Source organism: Tauraco erythrolophus, chromosome Z (assembly GCF_009769465.1).
Source record: "Tauraco erythrolophus isolate bTauEry1 chromosome Z, bTauEry1.pri, whole genome shotgun sequence".
Taxonomy (NCBI): domain Eukaryota; kingdom Metazoa; phylum Chordata; class Aves; order Musophagiformes; family Musophagidae; genus Tauraco; species Tauraco erythrolophus.
In genome coordinates, this window is record NC_141496.1 from 85,334,667 (window position 1) to 85,348,321 (window position 13,655).

Genomic DNA, 13,655 nt, shown 5'->3' on the forward strand with positions numbered 1-13,655 from the left:
TTTTCTCGGAGCTTTATGCTGACTGCAATGCTTCAAAGGCAACTTTAAGTCTTTTTAATACTTTACTCAAAATGTCACTGTAAGAGTTGAAAAAACTCCAAAATAAAAGGAGTCAAAGCAGTAGCAAATTGTCATCCCAGTAATTTAAAACCCATAAAAAACCTGCTTAAGGTGCTATGTGTTGAGCTCTGAAGCACTGACTTTGCAAAACCACGTGAATTCCTATAGCCACTGCAAGGAAAAGATGAGCCTAGGTCCTACTAACTCCATTTTCTTAGACCAATACTGCTATTTGAATGATCACTTTATAGCTTAAGCTCCCTGTTTTTACTGTTAAACTCTGCTCCCCAGAAGAACACTGAGGACTAAACAAATGCTAAGGCATGAAATTCAGTTGGGTGAGCCCAAGGACACGCTTCTCTTCTACCCAAAGTCTCAAATACCTTTTTCCTGACAACACCAATTCCAACTGTCTCTATGTACGAGGAAAAAAAAAAGGCAAGAAACAAGAAAATCTGTCTTCTAAAGTAGTGTAAGCTGAGAACTGAAATACTGACATATTTTGATCAAAATTATAGTTACTGGAATTTTCACTAAAAGGGTGCAGTTAAGATTGTCTGAAGATGTTTTGTGTCGAGGTTTGTATTTCCAGCATACTTGGATTTCTTTTTAGTTTTACTACACCTTGAAACAATTGTCTTTGTAAAATACTGAGACATTGAACAAAATATTTCTGTCTCCAGTCATTGGTATGTATTCACTAACTCCATCCAGTTCACCGCATTCAGCAAAAAAATCCACACTTTGCCAAGCAAACCATTTTAAGGTTATGTTTCTAGGAAGGTTGCTTGTTAGCACAAGAAAAGTAAATTTTTGATGTGCCGCTGGATGTTATAATCACTGTTAGTACACACAAATAAGTACAGGTAACAAGAGATTGCATTTGCTGCTTTAGTAGGGCAACAGGCAAGTGTTTACCACATAGTAGTTTAGAACTGATCTTCACCCCACTGTCATTCAGCTTATATAACACTTTAATACATGCTTTTTATTGTAATATAATTAAAGATGTTTTTCTCCAGAACCTCTGGCACTGAACCCAGGTCCCACTGAATGAAGCAACTACGTAGAAAGCAGAGCTTTTCTTTCTGCATGTTACGCAAGTCCGCGCTTCATTCATAACTCATTACTCTAAATCTGCTCCTGTGACATAATTTTACAACATCCTTGTGGACTTCCCCTGGTACTCTCCACTGGAGCACCCAAGTAGTCAGAAAACATTCACTAATTTACTTGCACTCTCCTATGATGATGAGGGTTGTTATCTCCAGTTTCTGCTTTCATTCTTTAGCAGTATAGATGTCAAGATGGAAAATATCTGCTAAATTTGCATAAATGATTAGACACTTCGAGATCTGTGTTTAAGGGTGGTTTTTGTTTACTACTGTTACTAGTTTGAGAGAAGAACTTGCCACCTGAAGTACTAAATAACCCTGTTGATGTTGCCTTCGTAGCAGCACCAGGGAGGGATTTCTATACCCCTGACCAACTGGTGCAGACTGGCTTTCATCCTTGTACCACCTGCCCTAACTTCTACTGGGATCCATGTGCTGTCTCTGCAGCCACAAGAAATGATTACTACTTTTCTGTGGCTTTTCAGTTCAGAAGGACCAAAATGGTAAGATGTTGTACGACGGATAAACATTTCATACGTATGCTAGCATGTGGAAGTGTTTGAGAGCTGGTACAGAGCTGGAAGACTGCACTAAGCAGAAGCAGTCCGTTTCAGTGTGGTACCCATTCACTTTTCTTGACTGGAGGCTTCAGGTGAACTACGCCACAGACAGGTTTGCTACTGAGGGAACTAGCTCGTTTGCTCCAAAGCGACCAAGGGAGTGAATCAGTACAAATGCAGCGTGAACAAGCAGGGAGCAGGACCTGACAGCAAAGCCAGGAGGGAGCCATGTGGATGCGCCACAGGATCAGAACGCAGCCCCCATGCATTTTCCACTGCAGACACCTGTGTTCTGTGCCAGGCTTTCCATTTGTAAACAGGAAACTCTTCAAATCCTGCACAGGCAACCTACCCACTCAAACCCTGTGCTATCCTTATTTCACAACAGAAAGCGTTTAGTGTCAGTGATTTTATTAGCATCATGAAGGAATTGTGTGGCAGGTAAGGCTCCAGGTCTGTTGAGTGCCAGTCACAAACCAAAATCACGACCCGGACACGCTCCCACCTGCAACCCGTATCTCAATCATTCCACCTCTTCCAACTTCTGTAACAAGTACAGGATGACTGTTAGATAAAACATTTCCTTCTTTACACAGTTCTGGTTCACTGTCAACACAGAATCCATCCCGTGCTCTGAATAAAAGGTTCCTCTGTACAAAATAGCATACAATCAAAACTATCTTGAACAGCATCAAACTGCCTGTACATGGGACAGAGAAAGGCAGAGTAATGGACCCATTTAAGCTTTTCTGTCCTGGAAAAGTGGAACAGGAATTGGTACTGCTGTGGGGTGGGGGAAAAAAAATAATCTTTAAAATGTCCAGCTATTCATACATTGTTTTCATTTCTGGACACACTGCCTAAGACTCAATCTAAATTTTACAGAAGATTTTTTAATCATCATTTACACTCTCTTTCTCATATCAGGCTGATAGAATTCATACATTCTTATTCATGTCCTGTAAGCAGAAACTTCACCCTCAGATGCATGTAATTAACCTCTGCAGCAATATAAAATGATCATATTAACAGAACTATTTTATGAACTTCGAAAGAGATTAATATACTTTCACTTGTGTTAGTAACTGGTCTCATTGGCATAAAATTGGGAAAAGAACACTTTATTTCCCCAGACCTAGTCTGACTATTTATTCTGTTTGACTGATCTCCAAAACTTTCAAAGATCAACTTTTCGTATCAACCATGAAAGTACCATAATTCTAAAATCTCTTTTGGAAGATTTTGTTACAAGCACTTTATTTTCTGTGATGATTAAGCGGGGGCTTATTTCACGCCCTTTTTCCAAAGCCACACCAAAGGTAACTGCACGGTTTTAGTGGCATAAGCTTAATAAGTCAGGGAGCTAAAACATGTAAGAGACAGAATAAAATACCAAGTCTTGGCAAGGTGTGGACATCGTTTCCCCACAGAGCCCCATCGTTGTTCAGACCTGCTATTCACCTACAACCAGTTACACATAACAGGTATAAAGCACATATACTAGTCTGTAAGGCAGATAAAGGCAAAAGTCAGCTTCCGTTAGTTCTATTGATTTTCAGAGCAGGTCCTTCAGTAGTGAAAACATTAAAAAACCGAAACTATTTACATGCTAGATTCAAGTCAGTTGCCCCTCATAGCAACTTCAGTTAATGATCATACATTCATACATGCCATTGCTAGCTGATGCTGGTTCCTAATGAGCATAAACAGATGAGGTGGTAAGGCAGGGAAGGAAAGTGTAATACTTCTAAAAAGGGGAGAAAATCCCGCAGCTTACCTCATGAATGAGGGCTGTCAACGTCTGCTGGAAATTCCGTCCCCTGCTGGCCAGAAACCGACTAATAGGCTTGCCGTCTTTGCCCATGTGGACTGGAAGGTCGTAACAGAACAACATGCCAGCTTAAAGCAGGAGAGAAGAGGAAAAGAAAGGTCAATGACAATACTCACATTAATTGCTCACAAGTCTTGCATAGGTCAGTGGAGAACCCAGAGCAGAGCAAACTTAATAAAGCCAACAATTTAAAATCAGATGTAGAATCATAGACTCATAGAATGGTTTGGCTTGGAAGGGACCTCAAAGATCATCTAGTTCCAACCCCTCTGCCACAGGCAGGGACACCCTCCACTACACCAGGTTGCTCGAAGCCTCATCCAACCTGGCCTTGAACACTTCCAGGGATGGGGCAGCCACAGCTTCTCTAGGCAACCTGTTCCAGTGCTTCGCCACCCTCAGAGTGAAGAATTTCTTCCTTATATCCAATCTAAATCTCCCCTCTTTCAGTTTAAAGCCATTGCCCCTTGTCCTATCACTACATGCCCTTGGAAAAAGTCCCTCTCCAGCTTTCCTGTAGGCTCCTTTAAGTACTGGAAGGCTGCAATGAGATCACCCCGGAACCTTCTCTTCTCCAGGCTGAACAGCCCCAACTCTCTCAGCCTGTCTTCATAGCAGAGGTGCTCCAGCCCTCAGATCATCGTCATGGCCCTCCTCTGGACCCACTCCAGCAGCTCCATGTCCTTCTTGTGTTGGGGACTCCAGAGTTGAATGCAGTATTCCAGGTGGGAATAAGCACATGTAAGCACATGCAAGTGGTGTAAGACATTCCTGTTTCGTAAATGGATTCACTCTCAGATTCCCAGAAATCTTTGGGTCAAGGCACGTATACTTGTCTAACTTCAAGAAAGTGACAGCTTACCTGCAAGGCCTGGTGTCATGCCTGGTTGTTTGTTCCTCTCATACATTTTCAGCAAGAAGTTTGGAACACCTGCCATGGTCTTCCCCTGCTCTGAGCGTGTGGTCCCTCCCCTCAAGGCAGAATGATACACACCACGGGGCATGTTGGTCATCTCCTGCTTCACAAGTGACGCTGCAAACTCTTCAAATGCTGGATGAAGTCCAAGAAAATGAGGAGAGAGAAAAGGGAACGTCAGAGCCTGATGACTGAGAAACTCTGGAAAACCCAAAATGACACCTATGCTTCAGAGGAGGTATGCTTAACTAAACTAGTAATGACACATTCAGATGAAAGCTCAAGATCAAAGACTTGAGAACTCTCAGCAAGTCTCTGACACCATACTTGCTGTCACTGCAACTTCAAGAGGCTCTGAGTAACTCATATCACATACTAAGTGTCCTGGTTTTGACAGGGACAGAGTTAGTCTTCCTTTTTAGCAGCTAGAAAAGCTCTGTGTTTTGGTTTTAGTCTGGGATTTGCTATGAGAAGAATGCTGACAGTGCACTGATGTTTACAGTTGGCACTGAGACGCAAAGACCATTCAGTTTCCCGTGTTTTTGCCACTGTGCAGGAGCACAACAGGCTGGGGGAGCAGGGCCTGCAACTCCCCTTTTGATTTGAACTTCAACTTCGGATTGAGGGCTAAATTGGCCAATGGAGTATTCTATATCATGCAACGTCGTGCTCACTAGTTTGGGAAACTAGTGAAACGCAAAGTTTGGCACTCCTTTTGAGGGCTCTCTGGGACTCTTAAGAGTTCTAGCTCTCTCTCACTCTCTTTTCAGGTCTCTTACTTGTTCAGGATTGTGGTGTCAGGACTTAGCTGTTTCAGAATCATTTGCTGGGAAGGGACAGGCACTGATCACCAGGTGGTGTGCAATCACACAGTGCATCACTTGTTTGTATATATTAGTATCACTATACATACATAAATACCCATATATTATTATCATTATTACTTTTAATTTTATATTATTATTAAATTGTTCTTCTCTCAACCCATGAGTCTCTACCCTTTTCCGTGTTAATTCTGTTCCCCACTCCCTGGGGGCAGGGTAGGGTGAGTGAGCAGCTGTGTGGCATTTAGTTGCTGGTTGGGCTAAATCATGACACTAAGGCTTAAAAAACAAAAATCATAAAAATAGCCTTAACTTTTCCATGAGCTGTTGATTCATTTTTTGACTGTCACACCAGGAATACTGGCACATGCTGGCAGAAGGACAATGAGAAATAAAACTGATGTTTACCAACATAGTGAAAAATACTGTCTCTAAAAACAGGTTGTTTTTAAGGAGGTTTAACAGAAGCACAATGCAAAGAGGGTAGATGAAGAGCATGCATGTACATGGAAAAAAGGGATACAGAGAAAGAGACGTATTGCCTTGATTTCTGCTACCATGACAGTACAACTGTGCTCTCAAGCATCCATTTAATATTCTAACCAAGTTCAAATTTATACGGAAATAATGCGAAGTTATTGTTCATTTGTGAAGTCAATCTGAAGTAGTCTTTACAGGCACGTCAGAAAAACAGGTCATGTTTCTGCATGTACCATGTACACCAGCACCTTGCAAACCTGACACCTTTAAAAGTTTGTCAGCACTTTTGTTACACAGCTGAGGTTTAAGGGGATTTATAACAACTGTTTCACACTAGGCTTGAAACTTCTGCATACAAGTTCCCAAGTCACATACAGTCCTGCTTTCACTAGGAACTAGAGGACAAAGGAGACAAAAGGGCACTCACTAATCCTTTCTGGGTCCAAGAAATACCTATAGCAGCTTGGAATAAAACAGTTTTATGCTGGAACTTCCTCACATTTCCGATTTTCAGGAAGTTCCCCTGATTTTCAGCAATGCTCTTTCCGGATTCAACTTCATAGTAGAGTAGCTAGTCTAAATCTGATAGGGTTTTGTAGCATGGCAGGAAGGGCACCTTCCTCTGCAGATTTTTTTTTTCTCCACCTGTAATGCCAATATTCTTCAAGCAAAAATCTCAGAATGCAGTTAGCAATTTTCACTACAGTGATTCAGAAGGAAACTATAAATCTTTGTCCCCAGTCCTCAACGCTGTATACTCTTCTACAAAAACTAAATTTGACATGAAATCAATACCCACCTACACCTGCTCTAGACTTTTACAAGAGCTTTTTTGATTAGGGTGGCTGCAGCAATAGAAAAGAAGTTCTCTGAAACAGAGGACAGCTCTTTCTCCGCTGGTAACCATCCACATTCACCGAGACATCCTAGCACAGGTAATACCACCGCTGTCATATTACTGCACTTGCCAGTTATGCCAAAGGACTTAATACTTACGAGCCATTCAGAAGCTATTTTTCAGGCAAGATATACAACCCAAGGATTGAGGCTGCCAGATACAACCCAAACTAGAAAATCTGAATAAATTTAAGGAAACACCTAGATGTGCAGCAAATGCTAGAATATCATATTTTAATGCTTGCAATGTCTGAAGGAAAAAAAAAAAGAGGTAGCTAACATCACAAGAAGAAAATTCTTAGCATCCTTCCTGCAGAGCTATACCTCTCAATAATAAGAATAAATAAATCGCTGTTGTTTTAAGTTTATAGTTTGTTATATGGGATTATTTTTAATTCTTTGACTACCAGGTTTCAGACAAGTCTCAGACACCCAGAACGAAAAACTATTAAAATTAAAAATAAAGCTGTCATACCCCTTTTGCTACCCTGTGGACTCTAATGCTTTGACACAATATGGAAACTGACATGACAAATCAGTTTTACAGGATTTCGAGAGAAAACAGTACATAAAACTTCACTTTCCAATGCTTCACATAAGCAGACAGCTATGGTGAACTGGAACTGCAGCATGTTCCAACCAAGTGCCTTAGAAAGCATACTTTTACTTTGTTTCCTAATTTTTCCTCAGCTCTGTTGCAGAAACAGGCCCTACAGATCTGTTTGCAAGCTTAGACATTTTTGTCCCACAGAGCTGGAAAAGGCACTTGGGAAAAAAACCCCACAATTCCATAGTAATGCCAGCACCAAGCCCACCTTGTGGTTGGAATCTTTTAACTGCAGCTGCCATAGTATTAAGTGTTCAACTCTTCAGGAAGAATCATGTGGAGGCTGAAAAAACCTAAAGATTTTCCTCCTCCTGCAAGGATTAAAGAGGGAGGAAAGAAAAAGAAGCAGCAATTCAGAGTTTAAGGAATCACCAAGGAAAAGCAAGAAGAATGGAGATCTCATGAGCAGCAAGCTAAATTTCCTTTAGAAGTTTCACTTGATTTGATGTGCACTAACAAGGACTTCAGGGGAAAGTCTGAGAAACAGAGACTGTCTTTTTAAAAAGCATCTCAGCCCTTCTCCTTCTAAGCAGTAAGGAAGCAATGAATTAATCTCAGTAATGTGTAACATCAGGATTCCAGTTTCATACTCTTTCAGTGGAGTAATTAACTCACAACAAGTACCCCTGCCAGTCACTAAAGCTTTTGCTCAAGTGTTCTGTATTCTGTGCTAACTAATAGTGTTAGAAGATGAAGAATCCTCTGAGGGAGAATCTATTCAGTGAATGTTTGGCTTGGAGAAGCTATTTGCATACACATTTCTATACCAGTTTGTGGTAGCTGCATCTTTGTATTCAGCCTGTTTTCTCTGAAGCCCACTTTGGTTTCCCATCTTCCTGGTAAGTTGTCTATCTCAGCATCCGTTGCTCAGCCTAAGTTTTCTGCCCAGATACATTGCTCTCTTCTGTTGAAGTAGGTTATGTCAGTCTTCTCCACAAAGCTCCCACGACTTACTAGTTAGCACATATATACTCTCTAGGTGAGGTTGCACATACTCCATACTCCAATGCATGCAGTATTTAATGAATAGATCTTTCTAGGAGACCCCACTGGGGGAAAATACTACAAAACACTACTCATATCTCATGGCAATGTTTACAGCTTGCAATCACACATCATGATCCCAGGCGTTCTACAAACGGTGAGACAGCAATGCCTGTGTCAGCACTAACATCACGATCTTGTAACTGGAAGTGAAAGATAGCACTAATGAGAACAATCAAATGAACATCAAAAATCCCAAATACTAAAGGTGATTCAACTGCACAGGTATCAAAAGAAGTGCATCAACCAGAGACCGTCTGTTGGAGCACACTTCAGTATCAAATGCCTCACTCAAATGAAGCATTAAGCATAGCACTAATATCTTTATTAAGTGGATTTTGTATACAGTATTGTTTTAATACTATTAATACTCTGTTTATAAAACACTATGGTTTTGAGTGTGTTTTTTTTTTAATTCAGTCCATGCTGGGCTAAAATATAGGGCTTCCTTTAAAAACGTCTGCTTAGTCCTCCCTATTGAAGTTGCACTGTGATGTACCAATGGGCATCCGAAGTAAATAATAAGCAACTGGCTTTTCCTATAGGATAGATAAGGATTTTTAAGTTACATTATAAGCACTGTTTTCACCATCAGGACCTCTGATCCACTGTCTTCCTAAAAATAGGCTAGGGGTTCTATTTTCCTCTGAACTTTTACTTTGCATTTTTTCCTGTAATTTGGTAAGATATTTTCCCGGAGGGAAAAAAAAAAAAAAAGACTGCATTTTAACATAACACTCCATTATAAGAAAGCCACATGTTCATACAGTCACTGTGCTTATAAATCTGCAAATACTGAATATATTATACCTCCTAAAACAGGAGCTGGCGTTAGAGACAACAGTTTGATATATGAAGAACCCGGAACAAAAAGATCCACCTCCTTCTCCTCTTCATCTTCATTAATGTCTGCCTCCTCCAGGGAGTCAACTTCTGGTCGTGCCTGAAAGATTACAAAAAAAATGAAATGTCAGCATAAAACTTCCAAATCCTCATTACCTTTCATGATTCCAAGTATCAATAAAGTATCAAAAATACCAACTAAATATGAAAAGTTATCCATTTCATTAATTTCACTCTATTTGATTAATTTCAAGCTGAAGGAATAAAAGCTTTTTTTCTACCTCGGTGAAAGGCAGAACTGGTTGATAAAAATCACACAGGTACGTAAATCCATATCTGTAACAGTAAAATTAATCTTGACACTTATAAACTAAACTAATATTACTAATGCTTCATTTTCACTCTGTTTCTTCTTCTTAGAGTGAAATAATGTTTTATATTAGCACTTTAATATACACAGAGTATTTCTGTTAGATGTTATTTTTCCATGTTAGCTTTCAGGATGTGAAAAACTGCAACATATTTACAATGCTTTCAATGAAAACATATTTATTCATTTTCTAACGAGTGTAAAGTAACAGCACCAATAATACTCAGCTATGTACTACCATGGAAGATGTAGTATTGCAGCACTGCTTAGAGATTCCCTCATTCTATCTTGTGCTATTCTTTGCAAAACATTTTTTCATTTGTAAGGTTTATGCTGAACTCTTCTCATCGATTTATATAAAGCAAGTTTGTTTTTTAATTTTAAATTTTCTTATTCTGATCTTTTCATAATAGCCAGTCACAACACATAAATGGAGCTACTCTTGTAATAATGCAGTAAATAAAAACTTATAGGAAAATTACTACACCATAAAGTAACAGTGCACCACTGATAATTGTCTAGTCTCTCTTACAAGGTTATTGTAAAAACCACCTTTCATGTAAATGACCTTATATGCTCATCTACTTGCACTCTTACAAAAAGAAAGGTTATTGAGTTGACTGATCAGACTTAAGTTTCAGATTTAACAGCCCTCTACAGACTTACAAAGCTTTCCAGTAAGCACCTCAATTCCTTTCTGTGTGCCTTTATCAATAAAAAAGCAAAATGTTACGCTGTAAAAGTTCAGAACAAACACACAGGAAAAGTTTTCAGCTTAATTTCAAAAATAGCATCTACTTTTCAAACTGACTTGCTTATTTCAGGAAGAAAGCACTAAGCATGAGTGTGACTGCAATGGATGAAGTAGTAATCACAAGAGCTGCTTAGTGTCAAGACAACTGCAAGCATTAACAGAAGTGCACAAAATGAACATCAGATGCCCAAAACATAACCTCCTGATTTAACTAATGAAAGAAGAAAAACTACCTTCTCACTGTTTAGACCTCACTCAGCCTCTGTTTGTGCCTTTCCCCTCTCATAAGTCTTTAGTTATGCTCATCATACATAATATTATCCCATTTCACCAGCAGGAGCTCATAATCCTTCTATGAGGCCCTGATGGTTGTCTGGTAGAGACAGCACAAGGCCCTGTTTCCCTTCCGAGAGGATACAACCCAGGTCAGATGGAAGTGTCAGATGTCCTTACTATTAAAGATAAAACATTGCTGCTACCTGTTCAGGAAGATGAAGAATTGTATGTTCTTCAGAGCCAAACGATGAGAGTGATTTGTAGGCTGAAATGGCTACAACAGCATCCTAGAAAATTAACAGGAAGAAACAGAAAATCACAAGCACAGCATATGGTGTTGCTACCTACTGGAAACTCTACATACAAAGAGCCTATCCACTAACCACTAAACGCTGAAAAAGGCTTTAAAGCATCAATGTTTTCCTGAGACACACTCTCAATTGCTTACTTTATAAATACAGTGCAAACTAGCAAGACCAATTATCCAGGCTTGATAGTGAACATTGATTGCTACGCTCCATTACGCCGTGAAGGTAGTTTCTGTAGAAATATCTGAGCTATATTTAAACTAAAATATTTCAGGTCGACCAGCCCCGTGGCTGCAATGGTGCAACACTCTCACTGTATTACAATAACCCACCCAAGAACTCAGTTAGTTGTCACAGCTGCAGCTTTGCCAAGAACGCTTCACCATGTTGAGGCTGAAATCTACCCGAGGAGTCTAACTAGATCGTGTTACAGTTCTCCTTAGCAGTGGCAGATGTTAGGACCATCAGTTACCACCTTTCATGTGCATTGCAATGCTCCAAAATCAGTGTTAAACCATCAATAACAAGAAGAAAACCCTATTAGAAAATGAGATTGCTGACACTGACAATCTTGTCTGGACAGGAAGGTATAACACTTAATACCCAGTTGCTGACAGCAGTTGTATCACCTACCTTGTTTTGTGTGTTGTTCCAAAGGAAGCTGATAACTTGAGCTTTGAATTTCTATAAAAGCAAACAAAACAGGCATTCAGATTTTCTTTTACTAAATAAGTATGCGAAACACAGGCAGTTACCTGAAACAAACTGCTGCCACATCAACATGCACTGAGCTAGGGAAGTGGAAGGGGAGCAGGCTTGTAGGCACATTCGCATGTCCTCATGTTCCGGGAGAGGGAAACCTCTGATCAGCCTTGCACTGGAATGTCTTGCCTATCTCTCAAGATCCACTAATGCAAGCTAAAATTGTGAAACTGTATGGAATTGTGCATTAAGATTACACTGAATTAGGCAGTGGGTGCAATTTAGAGATATTAAAAACAAGCAGGCATATTTAAAACTCGTATACAAAGATACACTAAAAGAAGAGACTCATCTTAGTCCATGAATACGTACCTCATATTCGTTTGTATTCACTGTTAATGAGGGAACCAAGGCAAACAATTCGTTCAGTGCTTTTAAAATGAGGGGTCTTGTATCACAGCTCAGCTTTGGTGACAGAGCATTCCATGTGGAACGGATGCAAACAACCTGGAGAGAAAGTGGAAGGCACCATTACTAACGGCAATGCCAACTTGCCTTAAATATTTCTTTCCAGCACTTTCCGTGGAAAAAGAAAAAAAAAAAAAAACAAGCATGTTAAAAAAAATCACTTGCATGATGTCAATTAATATACTGTGAGACTATTAATACAGTAGTACTGCACAACACTTCACCAGATAAAGCAGCTAGCAGCAGGAATAAACATGACATTGTGAGCAACACACACAAAGCTGTAGATGTATCTTCATATAACACTTCTCATCTACTCGTCTTGTTCAAAAGAGCTTAAAAGCAAGGTGTCTCCGGGAGTTCGACAGGATGAAAGCAGAAGAAGCTATCCAGGAAGCTGAGTTCCCTGTGAGCCCTCCAAAACGAAATGCCCTTAATCTTTAAACACAACCAAATCCAACCAAATTTGTGAAAAGAAAAAAAAAAAAAAAAGAATGTAAAACAGCAAGAATCCAAAAATTGTCAGGAAAATGTCAAACTAAAAATAAACACTAATGCCATAGCTTCATTAGCCCTACATAAGAAGGTTAGTTCCTACTATTTACAGTGGGAGAAATCATTTCAACAAACCAGAAACATAAAAAAAAATAAATAATTCTGTCAGGAAACCACAGATGATAGTAACATCATCTGTCCTTCTACTCTGCTCTCGTGAGACCCCACCTGGAATACTGCATTCAGCTCTGGAGTCCCCAGCACAAGGAGGACATGGAGCTACTGGAGTGGGTCCAGAGGAGGGCCATGACGATGATCTGAGGGCTGGAGCACCTCTGCTATGAAGACAGGCTGAGAGAGTTGGAATTGTTCAGCCTGGAGAAGAGAAGGCTCCAGGGTGATCTTATAGCAGCTTTCCGGTACCTAAAGGGGGCCTACAGGAAAGCTGGAAAGGGACTTTTTACAAGGGTGTGTAGTGATAGGACAAGGGGCAATGGTTTTAAATTGAAAGAGGCGAGATTTAGATTAGATCTAAGGAAGAAATTTTTCACTCAGAGGGTGGTGAGGCTCTGGAACAGGTTGCCCAGAGAAGTTGTGGATGCCCCATCCCTGGAAGTGTTCAAGGCCAGGCTGGATGAGGCTTTGAGCAACCTGGTATAGTGGAGGGTGTCCCTGCCCATGGCAAGAGGGTTGGAACTAGATGATCTTTGAGGTCCCTTCCAACCCAAACCAGTCTATGATTCTATGATCATGCTTCCAAGTGTTAACTTATGAAAACTGTGAAATTGATTTGAAAATCATAGAATTTATTTTTATTCTGTTAATAATGAATTTGGAGTCTTGTCATTTGCTTTCCAAGTCCTGATAACATAGAAATGTCAGTCTTTTAAAACTGCCTCTGCAGTTCTACTAGAAACCAGAAAGTTACTGTGCATTATATAGAACCTGAAATTACTTTAGATACGCTACTGCAATACCAGCTATTAGGTCCTCAAGAGATCCCAACAAAATATTGGCAGTGGCAGGTAAAGCCAGGAGTATCTGTAGGCTTCCATGCTACAAAGAATCCAGCATAAACGGGAAAAATCTTGCTTTTTCCGTGCGT

The 13,655-nt window shown here is 40.0% G+C and overlaps 1 protein-coding gene across 3 annotated transcripts in view; it reads right to left on the minus strand.

The window, feature by feature from the left end:
* Nucleotides 1-13,655, minus strand: part of FOCAD (focadhesin) — a 118,870-nt gene that overhangs the window by 49,166 nt on the left and 56,049 nt on the right. For all 3 annotated transcript variants that reach the window (XM_086628997.1, XM_086628998.1, XM_086628996.1), the window contains 6 exons: nucleotides 11,960-12,094; nucleotides 11,519-11,569; nucleotides 10,781-10,864; nucleotides 9,145-9,277; nucleotides 4,429-4,617; nucleotides 3,513-3,634 (listed from right to left, as the gene is read on the minus strand). In XM_086628997.1, coding sequence (XP_086485123.1) covers nucleotides 3,513-3,634; nucleotides 4,429-4,617; nucleotides 9,145-9,277; nucleotides 10,781-10,864; nucleotides 11,519-11,569; nucleotides 11,960-12,094 — 714 coding nt within the window. The remainder of the gene's footprint in view (nucleotides 1-3,512; nucleotides 3,635-4,428; nucleotides 4,618-9,144; nucleotides 9,278-10,780; nucleotides 10,865-11,518; nucleotides 11,570-11,959; nucleotides 12,095-13,655) is intronic.